At 43.6% G+C, this 20,947-nt stretch overlaps 1 protein-coding gene across 1 annotated transcript; it reads left to right on the top strand.

Moving 5' to 3' along the window:
- Positions 1–414: 414 nt before the first annotated feature.
- frzb (frizzled related protein) lies at positions 415–3,831 on the top strand (the record flags this gene model as incomplete). The annotated part of the gene is made up of 7 exons (XM_080536103.1): positions 415–871; positions 977–1,015; positions 1,162–1,230; positions 1,508–1,573; positions 1,724–1,928; positions 2,248–2,311; positions 3,757–3,831. 7 exons carry the CDS (start codon positions 415–417, stop codon positions 3,829–3,831), a joined length of 975 nt encoding a protein of 324 aa, XP_080392229.1.
- Positions 3,832–20,947: the final 17,116 nt, after the last annotated feature.

The following is a 20,947-nucleotide window of genomic DNA, read 5'->3' as shown; positions in this document are numbered from 1 at the left end:
GTCCCGCAGAGTGAGGTCACTCCAGCGAGCAATCAGTGCTGCATCGCAACCGAGAGGAGGGACCCACGACCCACCCGGTCTGGTATGAGCACACACGCGCCAGTGGAATAAGCAAACCGGGGGAAACTACGGAACCGTCACCACTTGGAATTCGAAAACTCTTCAGTTTTTGTTTGTTCGATTTTTTAACGCGAAGGATCATGACTTTGTCTCCGCTTTCGTTCAACGTTACGCAAAGTTTGGACCGGTCAGGGTAGACAGACAGACTCCAACTTTACGCGCCGGCGACCCTCCAGGTTTTACGCTTTACGCATTCACCGTTGAGGTTAATCCATGTCTCACTCATAACAAGATACACATTAAGTCTCGATTTTTTTGCTCTTTATCAAACCACCTGTCCTAATCCAAGAGAGGATGTTTTCCCACGAGTCCTACGTCTGGTTCCTCGTGGTGACCTGCCTGTTTAGGATACCCAGAGGAGCCTCTGCCGCGGCGTGCGAGCCCATCCGGATCCCTCTGTGCAAGTCGATGCCGTGGAACATGACGAAAATGCCCAACCATCTCCACCACAGCACCCAGGCCAACGCGGTTCTGGCCATCGAGCAGTTTGAGGGGCTCCTTGGTACCCAGTGCAGTCCGGACCTGTTGTTCTTCCTGTGCGCCATGTACGCTCCGATATGCACCATTGACTTTCAACACGACCCGATCAAACCCTGCAAGTCGGTGTGCGAGAGGGCGAAGTGCGGCTGCGAGCCGGTGATGAAACGGTACAACCACACATGGCCGGAGAGTTTGGCCTGCGAGGACCTGCCCGTCTACGACCGGGGCGTCTGCATCTCACCGGAGGCCATCGTGAAAGCGGAGGGACCAGGTAGATGAGAGTGATGCTAATGTATGAAGATGATTAGTCCATTTGTTCGGCATTCGGAACCATTAATAAAATCATCCGTTAATTGCAATTCTCTTCATTCCTTAGACAACCCATACTATCAAGACCCCTCCAAATGCTCACCTGGTAAAATATTATTATTATTATTAATATTATTATTATTACATTGTGTCCACAGCAATCTAAAACTAACCTAGAGCACTGCATATTATACTTTATATACTTTTTATATAATATTACTTGAATTGAAATAGTGTTTTTATTTTATTTAGAATCAACTCCTGACTTTCCAATGGATTCGCACAATGGTGGCAACTCGAACTGTAAAGGATCCAACAATGGTATATCCTGATATTAAGCATGGTTTAGCATGGTGTTAAAATGCCCTATTGTTTAAGTCTTATTGACGCTGTATGTTTACCTTACTGACACTACATTTGGTTGTTTAGTTGAAGTACTGAGAAATGTAGGCTATAATGTTTTAGAAACGTGATGTTTTAATGTTTTTCATTGTATGAATTTAATCAATTCAATTTAATTAATTGATGTGGCTCAAAAATCTGAATAGGCCTGTTTCAGTCTGACGTTCTACAACGCACCCATCTTTTATTGTTTCAGATCGATGCAAGTGCAAGTCAGTAAGACTGGGTCTCAAGACCTACTTAAAGAATAATTACAATTATGGTGAGTTTACATTATTTGATTTATTATGGTTAAAATAGTGTTTCAGTGGAACATAACTGCCTTTCAATTTCAAGTGAGTCACTGATAGAATGAAATGACCTAAACTACATGGATTCATCCGTTTTTTTTCTTTCTCCCGATTTTCGCCAGTAATTCGTGCGAGGGTCAAGGAGATCCGCAGCCGGAATCATGACCTGAGTGCCATTGTTGAAGTCAAAGATATTCTGAAGTCGTCTCTGGTGAACATTCCTCGTGACACAGTGACCCTCTACTACAACTCTGGGTGCCTGTGTCCTCCGCTCACGGCCAACGAGGAGTACATCATCATGGGCTATGAGAATGAAGAACGATCCAGGTAAGACCCTCCAGGCTGTTAGAACATCTTTGTCAAGTCTTAATCGTTCATGGAGTCGCTGATTTATAGTTGACTTGGGACTGACTTGACAGTGTGCACTATGTGTGTGTGTGTGTGTGTGTGTGTGTGTGTGTGTGTGTGTGTGTGTGTGTGTGTGTGTGTGTGTGTGTAAAGTAATAAAAAGTGATATAATTTAATTGCGTGCTGGAAAGCTGTGAGTACTTTCTGAGGAGATTTCACTTATCAGGAGAGTGCTGTACATCTGAGATACCCTCAACAGAACTATCACTCATACCATAATATGCCATCATTCCCAAAGGCTGCTGCTCATTGAAGGCTCCATTGCACAGAAGTGGAAGGACCGGATGGGGCGTAAAGTGAAGGTGGGTACACCAACAATATCACACTTGGGCACTCGCTGATACTCACGGAGGCAATGCAGTGTGAAAATTAATCCTTACTTATTACTCTGACCAAATCTATACCACTAAGAAAGATGAGGGTTTGCTTTCTGATTTCTCGACCCTTCTCCAGAAGTGTGCACTCATGCACTCCCCCTTATGGATTGGACTGATGTAAGTAATATGGTGAAAAGTCTTGTCCAGCCGTACTGGCACCAATCCAGTGCTTTTAAATGCATGAGGGGAAGTGCTCAAGTACACACTTCTGGGTGAAGGCTAGAGAATCGGAAAGCAACCGTGTTCTCTTGCTCCGTGCATGTGTATTTATGATCATTATTAAAGGGATAATACACCCAAATTACAAACTTGTTTAGATGTGTTTCTCACCTTGAAAGTAGCATTTGGGGAAGTAACCTGGCCATGTTCAAGTTAAGGAACCATCCAGTCCATTTTGGAATATAGATGAAACTATCCCTTTTAAGATTTTAAGTCCCCTAATAACTCATTGGATTTCTAGAATTGAGGGGAAAGTGTTGTGTTCTAGTATCTACAAGTGTGGTCAGTGTGGAGGAAGTAACAGGTAGATCTAGCTGGATGTATACTGCTGGGACCTCGTCTCCAGGGACAGTTCACCCAACCTAATTGAATCCTTGATCCTCATCAGTAAACTGCAATACTCCCTTTCGGTTTGTTCACTGAGCCACAGCCTCCAGACCTAGGTTCAAATAGTATTTGAAAATGTTCTGGTACTTTAGACATTTGTCTGGGCCTGTGTGGAATGCCAGATGGGTGGGGTTTGTACTTTTGGAACTATTTCATAAGTTATATTTTAGTGCCTAGCCCAGGATAAAGGGCTACAGCAGCCAGTTTTGCTTCCTGGCTTTTCTTGAAAAAAAGAAGAATACTCAAAGCAACAGGAGTGCTGAGTGGGGACGTTAGTCTTCACAGAGCTGTTTGGGAAAGTAACACCAGATTTAGCTAGGAGCAATTCTTCATCAGATGTATCGAAAGGTTTGTTTGACAAGCCGGCGAAAGAGGTCCCTAAATGGCAATTATCTTGAATCATTGTGCAATAACATTGTGCAGCACTAGAGTCTCATATATCAGCTAGAACACATGAACATTACTAATGTGGGCCGCTAAGTTATTTGAAAAGATGACAAAGACCGTTTGAACCCAGGCCTGACATTAGCAGTGATGACCCTGAAACACTGTTGGTTTTCACTGTTGGCTGCTGCTCTAAGAAAACAGGCTCAAATCACACCAAACCCAGAGACTTAAGTATTGTGTGTGTGTGTGTGTGTGTGTGTGTGTGTGTGTGTGTGTGTGTGTGTGCGTCTGTGTGTGTGTGTGTGTGTGTGTGTGTGTGTGTGTGTGTGTGTCTGTACTCTGTGTGTGTGTGTCTGTGTGTGTGTGTGTGTTTCCAGCGATGGGACCAGGTGCTGAGGGATCAGAGCAGAGGAAACTCGGGGAGAGGCGGCGTGCGACGGAGCCGCCACTGAAACCATGACGACGGAGCCGCCACTGAAACCATGACGACGGCGTCCCCGCGGTGTGACACGGACCAAAGTGTGGAGAGAAAGTGTTTGTTTGCTAAAAACTGAGAAATTGCACTATTGCACGTTTATTTTTTATTTTTTATCATTGTCACGTTTTAACGAGTTGTAGCTGAATGTAGAGTATTTTTTGTAGTTCCTTTGTTTTGTATTATATTTGTTCATAAGTCTTTTTTTTTTCTTTTTTTTCTTTGCACGAACAAAACTTTCATTTAACAGTGCTGTGTTATGTGCATAACCATTTGGACCAGGGCCTTGGTTGGGGGCTTCCTGAGAGATTGTGACAACGTCTTGCGGCAACGTCATGTTTAGAAGCACTCTAAAGAAGAGAGATGGATATTTATCTAGCGGCGACAGATTTGGATGAAGTGGATGTCTTTAAGATACCAAAGTGCTTTGACACGTTGATGCAGTGCTCTGTTTAGCTTTAAATACTTTCAAAGGAAACACAAACCGGGTTGTAAGCTCAACGCAACTGCGATGAATGTTCCCTACGAGAGGATGAAACACTCCTCAAAGGAGAGAAATGAACGAGTGGGTGGTGGGGGGGGGGATTATTTTGGCAAGTTGCAAAGAAATGTCTGGATGATTCAAGATTGGGAGTGCGTGTCACTACACTAACAGTAGGTTATTGAAGATATGTTTGCGTTCCATGTGTGTACTATCCCACCAGTTCTGTTGCCTTACCCCTTCTAATTTTTTGGTCTCAGTTGAACTGCTTCTGAGGTTTATTTCCTATTGAATTATCTGTTTTTTTCATGTACCTTAGTCTGGTTCGACATGCACAACATATATCAATCTATGAAATGCTTACCACAGCTCTGTTCAGATTATAAATCCGATTTTGTTCTTCATTAAACATGTCTGGCTGGTGTCATGACCAACATATGCTCATGTTTGTGGTTCAAGTCCTGTTTGTTTGTTTCATACATATTGTATCATGATCATTGACTTTCTCTAAGCCTGTGTAGTAACACTGTATGGTAGTTACTCTTTGATAAGAGTTTAGCAGTTTTTGTAATTATACAGTATTATCTGAAACAGGGACTGCTCTTATTTGCACTTGCATAATAACCAAACCACTCAACTACGTTATAAATCAGTCAGTGACCAAAGCACTGTGCAACAGCATGTTAATACCGTGTCAGAACTAGAGTAAGGACAACATCACCACAGGTGGAGATCAACTTGAGTGTTACCAAAATGAGTAATGTTGTGCACAGTATCTGGCTGCACTTTAAACATGTTGAAAGAAACGGGGTGAGTCTGGACTCAGGCCAAACCAGTATGCTTCTCCAGACTTCTCTGAAAGCATTCCTGCTCTTAGAGAGAGGGAATGTGATGTATCCTCCCCAGTACACATTACACATGTCTCTTCACAGGGAGATAGTGTGTTGGGACCTCAAATGAAATCATAGCTGTTTAGATATAGAGGCAGTCTTGCTGTAAACAGCCTAAACGTGCACAGCAGTGACAGTGAATAACAGAGAGAGACAACCATGCTTCCCACCTCCTCACACTGGTATGAGAACCGAACACACATTCAAATTAAGTATTTCCTAAAAAAAAAAAAAAAAGATTCAAGTATGTTTCTCAACAGTCCAACAGTCAGTCCCAAAATATAAACATACGCTTGTCATTAGGATATCTGTGAGGCTTTTTGGGACCATATCAAAAGGTGAAAAAGAATATAGAGCGTATTATGTAGAACCCACATGACGTGGGGCAATGCCACGCCAGCCATTTTGTTCCAGGAAGTTCCCTATATATTACAGGGAAGACAGGAAGAGGGAATTATAGCAACAAGGTGTCAGGCGGATGATTGGGTGGCCAGGAATTTATCATGGCCAGGGGGCCGTTCCACTAACGTTGATTAGTATATCGGCGATTAAAATAAATCAGGCGATCAGGCAACTCGGGATTGGAATTCAAGCCTCAGGTGATTCCTCGAACGAGGATCAGGCTTGTGTCATGAGTGTTCACAGAACACCGGCTTAGAAATCCTCGATATGGGCGCGTGCACGCAGACATAAAGAGCCCCGAAGAGTTGATCTGTCGAAATGAAGATACTCCACTCTGCAGGGGTCCTACATTTGCGCAGCATTCCGAATTATTGATCTTTATGAAGACGGAAAAATAAGATGTAAAATAGTGCAATACTGCCGCAATTAACAAGGCGAGGGAAATGGTTTGGCAAGAAATTGCTGACCGATTAAATGCGTAGGTCATACTAGCCCCAGTTATTGTTATATGTTCATATTTTAATAAATGAATATTTACTACTGTGGTGATATCAGCAGCAGGCTACAAACCGTTACATCGTCACAATGGCCTAGTGGTATCGACCGCTGCCATAGTATTTATTCGTCATTTTAAATCGGTGGTTCAAATCCCTCTTCAGACACACTTTTTACTGCATTTCGTTGTCTGAATCTAATCTAAAATCTCATCTAAAAAAGTATGTAGGCTATAAAATTATGGTGCAGGCTAATTTACAAGAACTGACACGATTACAATGGTGTTTAAGCATAAGAATCACTTAAATCAAGTCTCGAATTCTTAACCTTCGGAACTCTAGTTGGTCGCCTTAACCACTGCGCCTGCCAGACCGCTGTGACAAAAGCAATGCAAGTTGATAGACATACCTATTTATTTTTTTTATTTTTTTACACTTTTTAATTTATTTATCTATCGATCTATATATCTATCTATCACACTTTCAAAATATCAGGTTATCTATCACACAATCAAACTATCTATCTATCGATCGATCACACTTTCAAATTATCAAATTATCTATCTATCACACAGTCAAACTATCTATCTATCTATCTCGTGTGAAGTGGGAACTAATATTTCCTAAAAGACACCTGAGGAACTGTCGTTCGGGATGTAGTTTCCGCTTGTGAGCCTTTTTTGACGCACGCATTACCTTAGCCAGCCTCATAGCCTGCTCGCGACCAGAATAACTCGGGAGGCTATGTTGCATAGCAACCAAACAGCGAATTATTTGAGCCACATTGATAAAATTATCGCCGATTAGAACTTTATCGCGGATTAGAAGATAATCGAGCTTCGTGGAATAGGCCCCAGGTTGGGAATTCAGCCAGGATACCAGAGCTACCCTACCTGTACTATTATATAGTGATTATTTGTCTACATTGTCCTACAAAGACACTTAGATTTAGATTTAGTAATCTAAAAAATAATTAGACCTCTATACTTTCTTTTTATTTTACTACTCGATCTTTTCAGTTTGTAAAGCGTCTTTGAGTGTAGAAATTCTAATGTAAAAAGTATAATTATTATTATTATTATTATTATTACTATTACTATTATTATTATTATTATTATTGTTGTTGTTGTTGTTGTTGTTGTTGTTGTTATTATTATTATATTATTATAGTGTCATGGGATTGTTCTGTGAAAACAGGGACCTCAGTTAATTGGATCTACCAATGATACATGAACCATAAGAAGCTTACTGTGTGACCCAACATTTATTGCATCCTTGCCCAGGTAAGGATTGGGGTGCACACAGTAGCACTTTGAAGCAAACTCTCTCTGTGACATGCAGCATTCCTCATTGGGAGGAGGAAAAGGAACAGGCAGAAAAAGAAACAGAGTGGACAGAACCGGTGGTCGCAGCAGTGATGTCATGTTATTAGTGCCCAGTCACAGCGGTGCAATACTGCTGCTTGCTGACCCATACCACGTTCTTCGATCGAGCGCTACCTAACACACCTTATTTATGGACGAGGAGAGATGGACTTCGAGATTACTACTGGAAGGATATTTACGAGCGAGGAGACTCAGGTTAATCATGGAACCATGGGAGGTTTATAGGATAATTAACCCAAAATGGCTTATTTACGACAACAAAAAAATGGACCGTCACTCCCTCGACGTTGAGGTTTCCTGTGAGTCGGCCGTCGCAGCCAGGTCGGACTGGCGGCATGTGTTTTATGGCAACGTGACACTTCTTCGGATGAATCATCCGTGCCCCCCCACCCACACACACACCCACCCACCCACACACACACACACACACACACACACACACACACACACACACCCGCACGCACGCCCCCCCCCCCCCCACACACACACACAATTAATCTGCCCCGCCCCCTCGCATTTTAACACACTGAAATGATGCACCATGTGGGAGCCATCAAAGGGCACTGCAGAGATGTAAATCTTGTTCCCCCTGTGCTTGGGTAGTGAGCTCATGGCAGGAGCACCACTCTGTTCAATCAGCCTCTGGCTCCACGTCAAGCCCAGGGCCGGCCTCCCTAAACACATTACTGAGTTTATATGACATGTCGGCCTACAGTATTTAATGACTTCCATAACACAGTCAAGCCTGCATGTCATTCACTGAAAGCAGTAGATTGCAGTGCGCTTTTCAATAAAGGACGTTTTATTTATGAAGATGTGGCTCATTATGTGTACTACGGTATGTGTATCACCATTTCTTATCTTGTTAAACCATGAAATCGTGAATTGTTTGCTACCAAACTTGAAAGAATGACCTACATACATTCCATCCATTAGCTGAAACAATGCAATGAAGCATGATTCTAAACTGTTCTCTGTCCCCAGGTTGGGTTTGTTAGACTCTGAGGCGACCTCTCATCTTGAGTAGCGCCGTCCAGAATCTGCTGACCCAGACAAACTGCTCCCAGAACCCCAGCTTCTGACAGACTGGGATACCGCACTCAGTGTTGAAAAAGTGCCAGAAAGAATAACGGACCTCCGTATTTCACACCATAAGGAACTGCTGACAAGGAAAACTGTCCTTCTGGGTCTCCTTCCCCTTTCTTTTCATTTCCTGTCACACCGTAGGGTAGGCTTTCATGAATATGCGGCGTTATCAGAAACATATGTTCAAACGTGTAGGAAAAAAACCTTGAACACTTAAATATGATTCACTTTTCAGTTGTACAGTAGAGAATAACCATTGTGTAACTCGCTAACCATTGTAAACGTGGTCATGTCAGAGCAGTACCTCTGCCTTGTTAGTTTAATTTGACCCCTCAAACATGTTTGACTGATTTATGATATTCACAGTGCATGTGTTGATGACTATATGGGAATAAACTGCAAAAGGAAAACCTCAGAGATGAAAATACATCTTTGGCACGACATTTGTGAATATGGGTGTCCATTTGAATTTCCCTGTAGCTCTTTATCCAACACAGTCTACTTTAATTTCATTGTGAACATTTCTGGCACACGCACATGTTTTTCTTTGGTCAGTTCCTTGGTACAGTACGTAGGTAATCTGGTGCTCAACGTGTATACATATTCCAAGAAACACTAATTAGAGTTTGCACGCAAAAGGTTGTTTCAAGTCAGAATGAAGCCAAATGTTCTTCATGAGTAACCTTTTCTGCAACAAGTTAAACTCTTCATTTTCCAACATGGCAACTGTTACACAGAGGTGAACATAAACATCATTAGTGTTCAGGCCTACTATTGACATGATAAGGAAATTATTTTGTTAAACATAATTTATTTTTCTAGAACGGCTACTTGGTTTCCCCTCCCATATACAGTGGTATAATCTGACTTCCAATCCACTTGTCTTATGCTTGATTCAAGCACACAGTTCTGTAAACTCATTTCTCATGCAATTTTGTGTAATGTTTTCTCAGCTGCTGTTGCCATGACTGAAATGTTTTCAGGGCTTTAGACCTATTATAGGCTGCCTCCATTCTGCTGCTTGTCTGGTAGGGCTTTCTGCCCGTGAGATGGAATACGAATAACGTAATACTCCACACTATCAACACAACCCACAATCCCAGGTCTGAAGCCGAAAGCTGGGGTTCTTGTGGTGAAGGGATGGGTGGTGAGGAGTGTGTGTGTGTGTTTGGGTGGGTGGGGGGTGGGTGACTTGGAGTACTGTAGACCCTCCCCCATATGACAGTACATACTAGAACTAATTGTAAGCACTTTCGTATGGACCCTAGCCTACTTACCGATTTGTATGCTTTAGCCAACCTCTAAAACTATATCGTTGTCATACTATGAATAGCATTGAATGCATGTACTGTATAGTCATACTTGACTTCCATCCTCCAATCATAATGGGCCATATAGTGTCCGTCAAACTCAACACGAAGAGGTCGAACTTGTTCCCAGAACCAACCAGAACAAAAAAGACAACGCCGACTTGGGAAAAATCCTAAAAGTCTGCTCCAATCGGGCCTCAAAGAAACCCCTTTAAGCAAACACATCTCCGCTTATGAAACAACTTATGAAAGGCTGTAGGGGCCCAATCGCGTCCAATGTGTAAGGAATGCCTGACTGCAGGTGCACACTGGGATAAAGACAGGTTTGCTGAGTGAGAGATACAGATGAAATGCATCACAGATGTGCACTTGTATTCCGAACCCACTGAGTCTGCGTGTGTTGCAACAGCTGTACCTACAGTACCTACGTACCTACCTTAGCTGTGTTTTTTTTTCTTCTTCACCCTCTGCCACAGAAAAAACAACATAGGCCTTTAATGAGGTGAAAAGCAAGTGGAGTTTTCCTGGGGCCTAATGTGTAGAGCATTCATGTTGTGATTGCTCTGAGAGGGCCTGGACACTCTAGTCTCGGGAAGTGATTAGCATGGTTGGGGGGGGAGGCAACCGTTCAGACTGTGTTGTCCACTGGACGCTGTGGCTGCTGCTCTCAGGGGTCATGATTAAGCGTTATGGAACGAGAAGCCGTGGTATATCGTGGATATCGGCAAAGCTAGCAGGTGGTTAGGCACGACGCAAAGTGGAGTGCTGTTATACCCCCTAGTTGTGCCGATATCCACGATATACCACGGCTTCTCGTTCCATAACGCGTTTATACAACGGTTACCACATTTATCTATCAATTAATGTATTTTAATGGAACTATGTTTTATTGTAAGTGTATTCATCCACTGAACAGTTGTTTATCGGTTGCTAAGTAATGGTAATAATGTAACTTTGATATTGGTAATATATACAATTGCGGAGTAATATGAAAAGATGTGTCAGCATTCCATTTAGCTGTGCGTATATCATGGATATCAGCACGGCTGGAACGCAAACTGACCAATAGAGACAATGGACCGGATCTATCCGTTGTATAATGTGTGGTAGACATGCCTCTGTCCTTTCTGGAACAGGTCGCCTGGAACATGTCATTTTCAGAAGGTGTAATCGTTATGGGCGACCAGACCCTGGGACTGTTTTGCTCAAGCCTATCTAGAGTGCCAGATTGGGCGTGCGGTGGTTTGGCACTTTTTGGGGACTGTTCCATTGCACCAGGCCGAGCTCAATCAAGCATGGCAACGTATTTGAAATGATACGGTATGATGGCTACAGACACCGGTAGATGATTGCTGCCTCTGTAACATGTGACAGGTCAGGAAGGCACTTCTGGCCCGTGTAGTGGAGGTGGTTTGGAATCACACTCTCATGAGGAAGTAGCACACTGTCTGAGACAACAAACAACAACACCCGTCATGCTCAGAGAGTACGGTACCGTGAGTATACAGATCTGAAACCCATGCCTTAGGGTAGAGGCTACTTTACCCTATATGTCCACAGGCCTGACAGATCTTAGGAGACTACTGTTTAAGCACTCTCTTTGGACTTATTACGTTCACCCGTCTATTAAACTAGATGAAAGATTTGTCTCCTACCTACCTACCATCCCCTGCGGACAGCACTGACGCTTTAGGCTATGGTCAGCTCTCGTGTTATAGCCCCTGTTTGACTTCTGTTGACTGTTAGTCCACAACCTGCTGGTAACTGCAGACTAATTGAGTGACAGTGGATTACAGGGATCTTTATAGCCGCCGGCTGCTGTTAGTGTAGGGTCATATCAACAGCACGGTTGTTTTCCCCTCTCTACAGATCTGGGCCAGGGCCAATGAGATGCTAAACCCTTGATGAGCTCGACAGCAGAGAGGGGGATCTTCTGTGATGAGATCCACTTATGCTACACAGCAGGACTGCAGATGGAGTATGTGGACACAAGACTTACAGAGGTGGGGTCTGTCTGGCGTCCCAAGGCTGGAGAGAAGGCTTTATCTCTCAGCAAACAACAATCTTCGCTAAGTCTTTTTCCATGCGCTCTCGCAAACACATCCAGGGATTTATTCTCGTGTTCTCTCTGCTCTTCTGGGTGTTTTTTTTCAAGCGATGTTTTGATAATGTCGCGAATTGCCGTGGAATAAGCTGTACTGTATTGTTATGAATCTTCTATCATTAATATATGCTATTTTGAAGACTTCCTGTTCTGTTTGAGAGAAAAACAAAGAGCTGTCATCCTCCCCTCAGTGTAATCCCACTCAGAAGTAACAGTCTGTAGGTGACTTTACAGGACCTTTTAATTGAGAATGCAAGTCAAGCACCTGATGGAGAGAAGTCATTAAGTTTAATAGAGGACTCCTAGGCATGATTAAGTGGTGAAACACATAAACAGATAGGATAGAGGCCACAGGGGACTTGTGAAGCCTTTTCCCTGAGTATCTTACCCCCGACGCTGGCTTCGTGTGACCCTTCCTCATTCCCGTCCTTGCGCTGCGTAACAGTCGAGGGGGGGGGGGGGGGGGGGGGGGCGCACGCAAATAAAAACAGAATCTCCCTGTTTACCGTCACGTCATGAAAATCACAAAGCTTTATAACACCAAACTAATTCTGAAGGCGTGTTTTTACGATCGGCCTCAGGTGACGTACGCTTTTTGAAAGTCGATTGTGTGTTTTCCGTGAACTTCAATGTTCCCCTCGTAAAAAAAGCACACTGCGGTTATAAGGTGTTACAACTCGCTGACGCCAGAGCTAGTGGACACACTGCCAGCTATACCCACCCCCCCCTTTCCAATGGGCCCAGGTGGGGTTTTTCCACCTCTGTGTAGAGGGGGGGAAAAAATAAACATGGAGCAATCATTCAGTCACCCCCAGGCATGCACTGTCAGGGGAGAGAGAAGAGGTCAAGCCTCGCGGGGCTACATCACAGTCCATTCTCCATGGGTAACAACTGTACAGAACCTGTCCTCTACACGTCTACAGACCTCTCTCAAGGCTTCTTCTTCTTGAGCTTCACACCCCGAGGCGAGGCTAATCGGTTTTCTTAATCAGTTAGGTCTGTCAGCAGGTAGGTCTGACACAATAACCGCACGGACAAAAGGTGACCGAAAGCGACCGTGAACCGAAATTTAGTACAGTCTTGATGTGCTTCCTTAATTGCTCTACCATGTGCTTCACCCATAAAGCCTTTAAAGGATGAGAAGAGAGAGAGAGAGGATGGGGAAACTGGTCGGCCGTTTTGCGTCCAATGGGTCCGCCGGGGTCGGGGGGTGGTGAGAGATTTTTGTTTCCAGTGTTTTTCTCTCAGAGTGGCGGGGTCCGGGCCTGTGTGATCCCTTGTTCGGTGGAAGCAGCGTGTCGTCGGTGTCGGCATGGCGACCGCGGGGCGTGTCCTGTTCCGTGGCGCTGGCCAGGACACACACTGCGTGCCGTGCGCCATGAAGAGAGTTCCGGACTCTCGGAGATGGAGAGAGAGAGAGAGAGAGAGGAGTTTGATGTGCTGCCACGGCCTCCTCATCCCTGGACTGGTTTCATCCTCTCAACATCTGCGCATTCAGGCAGGAGATGGCCGTGAACCAGTGGGCCCCCCCCCCCCCCCCCACACCTCCTCCTCACCCCAACCCTCCCCTCCTTAACCCCTCCCCTCCCTTCCTCACCCCATCCCTCCCCTCTTCACCCTACCCCTCCTCACCCCACCCCTCCTCTCCCTTCCTCCCCCCATCCCTCCCCTCTTCACCCTACCCCTCCTCACCCTACCCCTCCCCTCCCCTCCCCTCCCCACCCCTCCCCTCCCCTCCCCACCCCTCCCCTCCCCACCCCTCCCCTCCCCTCCCTTCTTCACCCCTCCCGCCCCTCCTCATCCCTCCCCAGCCTTGGCCACAGCACAGGAAGTACGGCTGCTGCGCTTACATGGGAAATGAGCAGATATTGCTGCTGAGCTCCCCGGAGAGTAGAAGAGTGATGGAAAGAGAGAGCAGAGCAAAGGTGGAGAGGAGCATAGTTGGAAGGATAGAGAGGGAAGAGAGGAGATAAAGTGGAGAGGAGCATAGGTGGAACCACTGGGGGGATGGAAAGGGAGGAAAGCAGAGGGGAAGAGGAGCAGAGATGGAAGGACACAGTTCCCTCCATAAGTATTGGAAAGAGGAAGCATTTTATCTTCTTTTAGCTCTATACTCCAACAGTTTGGACTGGAAATTCAACAAAGTAGAGATTCTCAGCTTTAATTCAATGTTGTTTTTTAGATTGGATTCACCAGTTAGAAAGTGCAACCTTTTTAAACATACTCCCCCTATTTCAGGGCCAAAAGCATTGGAAAAAATTATACATTTCAAAATGAACTACTAAAAAAACACTCAGGTTTAGTATTTGGTCGAGAATCCTTTGCATGCAATAACTGCCTGAAGTCTGCGACCCTTTGACCCCACCAGACGCTGGGTATATTCTCTGGTGAGGCTCTGCCAGGCCTGTACTGCAGCCATCTTCAGCAATCTTATCATCAGGAAATGAAATACATGTTCAATTGGATTTAAATTTGAATATTGACTTTGCCAGTCGAGAAATGTCTGCTTTTGGGCCATTAAAAGTCCCTAGTTGCTATGGCAGTATGTTTCTTACTGTACGATGAAGTGCCATCCAATGAATTTGTAGGCATTTGCTTTTAATGAGCAGAGAAGATGTTTCACATGAGGTGGTATGCTGTAAATCTTGGGCAGATACTTTTTTCTCCAAACTTTCTTTTTGCCATCACCCTGGTGCATGGTAATATTTGTTATGTCCACAAGACAGTTTTTCAGACCTCTGCAGATTGTTGGTACTTTTTAGCTAACTGTAACTGTGGTTTGCACGTTGCAGTGAAGTCTTTGTACAGTAGTTGGGCTGGTGACGTATCCTGCAGGTGGTAGTCCTCCTGGAGAGTGTTCTTGATATGTGGGACAGTTTTTTTTTTACATTTTCTTTTTATTTATTATGGTGAGCATTCATCGGTCATCCACTGTAGAAGTCTTCCTTGGCCTACTAGCCTGTTTGCGATTGCTGAGCTCACCAGTGCTTTCTTTGTTTTTGATTGATGTTACAAACTGTTGTTTTTGGTAAGTCTATGGATTGGGCTATGTTTTTGATTGATTTTTCAGATATTTCAGCCTCATAATGGCTTCCTTGACTCTCATTGAAATCTCTTTAGCCCTAATGTTGACAGACACCTATAGCAGGCTCCAAAGTTGTAAGTCTAGAATAAAAAAAGAAGCAAAACCTAGAAGCAATATGAAACACTGAAAGCTCTCTTACGCCTGCACAAATGATGTGACACGTCTAACTAACCAGAAACACCTGTCAACACTTGTCAACACCTGTCAACGCCTGTCAAGCCAATTTTCCAATACCTTTGGTGCCCTGAAAGGGGGAATATGTGTAAGAATTGTTGTAATTTCTAAATGGCAAAACCAATCTGAAAAAACAAAACATTGAATTAAAGATGATAATCTATGCTTTAACTTCAAAGTAAGATTTTGATTTCAAATCCAAACTGCTGGAGTATAGAGCAAAAATATTATATTATATTAGATTAGATTCAACTTTATTGTCAACTATTGTCATTGCATAGAGTAGTTCTGAGTAGTACTGAGACAACAAAATGTAGTATGCAACTAGTGGCATAATGCAAAAGACATGATATTGTAGACAGTGCATGGTATCACAGTTTGAGGTATTACAGTTAGTGTTTGCTGGGCAGAGTAACAGCTGCAGGGAAGAAGCTGTTCCTGAGCCTGCGGGTGCGGGAAAGGAGACTCCTGGGTGGAGGAGGTCCAAGAGAGGTCGTTGGAGATGTGGACACCCAGGAACTTGAAGCTGGAGACATGCTCCACCTCCACCCTATTGATCCTGGAGGAAGGCAGGGCTGGTTGGGGAAGGAGGCAGGGCTGGTCAGGGAGGCTGTGTTTTGGGGCTTGTAGTCCGTGATGGCCTGTATGCCCCTTGATGCCCTAAAATAAGACAAAATGCTTCCTCGTTCAAATACTTCTGGAGGGCACTGTAGCTTGGGGGGAGAGCAGGGTTGGAGAGGGGCATATGTAGCAGAGGTGAGGATGAGCTGAGCCTGTCTGAGAACCTGAAAATTCAGGTGTGGACCCGCACTTGGACCTTGAGTATATCCTCTTCAAACTCTGCACATCACACATACGTTGAAGGATAGAGAGGGGGAGGGAGAGCAGTTAGGGTTAGGAAAGGAGCAGACCTATGTCAATAAAAGTATTTGAAAGTGTTCAAATACTGTGAGCGTTTGCTGGAGTGTGCCAGATGGGCAGATTTGCACTAGTCCCGTTCTCTGCTCTTGCATTCTTGTGGTCTCCCATTCCATTTCTGACAGTGTGTGAGGGGCGTGGGCAGCCACTCTGTGGGGCTCATCTTGCACCCTGTCTGTCAGACCACATGACTGCAGCTATGCGGACGGGAACATGCGTCATCCTAAAGTGTGGGAGTGCTCTGACCACACACCGCAGCGGGGGGAGAAATGTGACGGGGCATATTCCAATTGGTGCCATTGCAGCACATAATCATTGCAGGTTCACATAATCAAAGCATTTGAAATGATTTCAAATGCTATTTGATTGAACCCAGATAGTGGAAACAACTGATGGAAGAATTGAGGGAGGAGGTCATACAGAAGAAGCAGGGCAGTGGAGACGGTGGGTATATGACCAGACTTGAGGCGGAACAAGATCAATTAAAGGTCCAGTGAGTAGATTTGAGCTTTGAAAAAATGCAAAATTGCTATGATAAAATGGTAGTGATCACCATTTGTATGTTTTGTGACATTTGCTGCTATTAGAAAACACATTGAAAGCGTATTTAAGCGTTATGGAACGAGAAGCCGTGGTATATCGTGGATATCAAACTCACAGCACTCACATCACTTACTATCTTCAAACAGAAACTTCAACAGATCATAGTTGACTGTTGTTCCTGTTGATTGCCGCCCCCCCCCCCCCCCACACACACACACACACACGCACACACGCACACATACACACACACATACACAACCGCCCAGTGTGCGAATTAAATCACGGTGTGCGGGGGAGCCGCACATCATGCGAGGGCGACGCAACGCCACATACCAAGCCTAAACACTGCCCTACACAACACAACCATGCACATAGTGCTGTCCCAAACGACTATTTTTCTAACGATTAATCTAGCGATTATTTTATCGATTATTCGATTAGTCTAACGACTAATTTATCGATAAGTCTAACGATTATTTTTGTACTGTAAAAAATAAATAAAAATAAAAATCTTTTTTGTCTCCACCTCACTGCTATGTTTAGCCAACTTGAATGCCAACATGGCCATTTAGAAGTCTGTCCATCACCACAACACATAGCTAGCTAACGTTACTCTCGCTGCTATGTTATGATTAGCTAAATTGATGCTAACGTAGCATGCGAGCTACGAGCTAGATAACGTACAGTAGGTGCTCGCACCACAATGACAATAGGCTACCGTAGCTAGCCAGCTACATAGCTAACGTTACTAACACCAGAAGACAAGACATACGAACTGTGGTGAGCTACATTGCTTGTGTAACATTAGCTAGTAGCTATCCATTTTCACTCATACACTTAATTGTCTCGCCTGGTAAAATAAAGGGGGAAAAAAATAAAAAATAAATAAAAAAGTTTTTTTTTTTTTGCGACTAACCGACGCATATTACGCTAACCGACGTATTGACGTAGTCGGTGACGTCGACGACGTCGAATAATCGTAACAGCCCTACATGCACATAGCCCTTCTAATTATAACACAGCAATCCATAGGCCTACAACACAGCAGAAGCCAAGTCTATAAAAGCGGGTCTTACCTTAACTCAGAAGCCTTTCCTTGGCTACCATATAGGCGGATCTGAACGCGATTGATGTTTCCTCGAACAACTGTTGATACAGAGAATCCTGTTTGGCATTATTTCTTTTTGTCTTGTTTCTGCTCCGACCTCTTTTTGTTGTTGTCTTCCTAACATTAGTTTCCACGTTAGCTTCTTCTCTTGGCTTGTCTTGTTGTGTCTCTTCAGCCCCCACAGTAACGTTAACGTTAGCTGTCAAGTTAGCATTAGCACTAACGTTAGCTGTCAAGTTAGCATTAGCACTAACGTTAGCTGTCAAGCTAGCATTAGCACTAACGTTAGCTGCCTCTTCTCTCGGCTCTGTTGTAGCAGCATCAGTCCCCACGTCCGATGTGCTACCACCACCAGCTCTTCATCATTTTGTTTAGACTTCTTTGGATAGAAATCGCCCAAGGTGAGTTGCTTTCTTCTTTTCGACATCTTTTCTTCTTCTTTTCACTGTCATCAACAATGGCGCGCAGGTGACAGTTTTTTTTAACGCACGTAGTAAACAAGCTCGTGAGTGGGTAGTGGATGCCTGCAGACAGCGCCCCCACGCCCCGAGCGGCTCTAGGCTAGCGCGGTAAAATCTATTTTTTCATGTTTTTAAAAAAAAAATATATATATTTTTTCCCCTTATTTTACACCTTTGAGAAAAACCATGACCAAAATAGCATTTATTTGGCTATCATATCAATATTTTAGAGCTCCCCCAAAATTTCACAAACCATGTTTCCAGGGGAGCTCATGTCACCACTAGGGGAGCTATAGCTCCCCGAGCTCCCCCTTATTTCGCACTATGCAACCGCCACCCCCCCCCCCCCCCCCCCCCCCCCCCGCTCTCCCTTCACACATAGGTTAGTTGACTTTTTATTTATTTTATCTTCGCTGTCCTAGCCGTTCTCATTAGGTGGTGGGCTGAAGACGTTTTTCGTGAAATGTATCTATAGAGTACAGTACACAATGTTTTACATAGGATATAAAGTAATTCTACTAAGTCTAATACAATTTGTTGGCAGCTCTAGTTATGTCGGAGATTTTCCCAAACTTATCTTTTAATCTTCTGTCTGCTCAGGGACATCGCTGGTCGCTCTAGTTGATAAACCAATCAGAATTCGAGTACGGCTTCATTAGGACCCCGAAACACTGGCTGTTAACCCTAGCAACTGACTGGATGTTAACCCTAGCAACCGCAGGGAAATAAAGAGATGTGATGAATTATGGAGTGTTGTATGCATTTAACAAACCAAATGGATACTATTATAGCATTTTCAGATGCAAGTTGGACCAAATTTGTACATTGTTCTCTACAGTGGGTGAATCTTCACACTACAGAAAGCCAAATTGCAGAAAGGGCAGTAAAAAAAATATAACCTAGTAGACAGTTACATTCCAGATGTGCCAGCTAATATTGGCTACCATAGAGAATGCTATATGCAGTATGCCAACATACGAAACATTGAAAGAGCCCGCAAGAGAAGGGGAAACTCAGTACAGGAGGCTGCAGGTTTGTTTTATAGCAATATAAGTTATTTATATGTTAAGCAGCTTTAAATAATTGGGACACTTACATATACATGTAAAACAAAATAATGTTTCATATTTGGTTGCATATCGTGAGTTCCTGATGTTTGTATACATTGTATTTATTGTATGCACCAACAGTCCAGAACAAATTCCTAGTATGTGTGGAAAACCTACCTGGCTAAAAATAAATCAGATTCTGATAAAACAACATGATATTATGAACAAGATATGCTATAAGATAACAAAATCAAGATAAGAACAAGATTATTAACAGATATGATATAAACAAGGTAAGATATAAACTAGATATGACATGAGCAAGATATGATGAAACAAGATATGAACAAGGCATCAATGGGTCAGGGTCAGCCCTGTCAGGTCAGGTCCAGAAGATGTGCAGTGCAGTCCAGGGCTGAGCATCTGGGGTTATCTGGGGAAACAGATTAGGAGAGTTGTAAATACTTTGGAAGCATTACTACTACAATGCATAGAGTATCACATATCTCTCTCTCCCCCCCCCCCATCTTGTTTGCCCTTACAATGTAGTAGAAGCAGAAGCAGAAGCAGAAGGTCAAACTAAAAATTATGATACACCCCCAAAGCCTAGACTGAGACTGTCCGCTCAAAGACAACCACTACGCTCAGCCTAAAAAAAATAATACACAAACATACTCAGCGGGCAAACTACCAGGCAGCCATCTACAGGAGGTCCCCTCCACCAATGAGCCATGGCTGGAAGATAGAGGAGATTTCTTTGGGATTGACTGGATGTCACTTCCCCCAGCCCCAGGTGCAATTTTAGAGCTTGTATAGCCTACTGCTCCTGCAAAATATCAAAATGTGTGAAAGGGAGATGCACATGCAAATCTAACAACCTACCATGTACAGACATGTGTCTGTGTTTGCACTGCGAAAACACACTAGAGTTATAAATGTTCTCTAACACTTAATCTGTCTAGTCTCGTCAATTATAGGCAACACAAGTGAAGATACAAAGCCTTGGGTTTTGTCTTGTTTTTCTAAACCTGTCCTAAGTTAAGTCTTCACATACAAGTAAAGTCATAACATAGATATGAATTTTGATAACAATGCATTTTGATTGTCAATATTGACTGCATCAAAGAGTAGTTAGGGATTAGCAACGTCTATTACTATGACAAAGATTATGCATTTGAATATTCAGTGGCGTAATTTCAGCAAAAGCCAAGGTATGGTACTGTTGCTGTCTACATCTTTCTTAGCAGGTGAACCTGGTTCAATCTCCTTAGAAACAAAACATTGCAGATTTAGCTATTCCCAACTCTAGTAAGTAATTGCACTGTTAAAATCATTACTATTGTAAGACCTCACCTGTGTCCCTGTACTTGTCTCTGCTGCCATTTGACCAAAAATAAATATAAAGCATATTTGTGTTACCAGCTCACCTAGTAAAAGTGAGACGATTGACAGTATCAAAAACATGCTTTCACACACATATAACGTACTCACACACAAGTTAGTGTTACTGGCCCCAATTTGGCACAATTATTACTGAAATGATTGAGAATAGACATAGTTGACATAGGTAAATTAGCTATTGTACCCTTTAAAGTTAACTAAC

Source organism: Nansenia antarctica (assembly GCF_963989245.1).
Source record: "Nansenia antarctica genome assembly, chromosome: 7".
NCBI classification, from domain to species: Eukaryota; Metazoa; Chordata; class Actinopteri; order Argentiniformes; family Microstomatidae; genus Nansenia; species Nansenia antarctica.
Note: the sequence above shows the minus strand (reverse complement) of the source record. Positions and strands in the feature narration are given on the sequence as shown.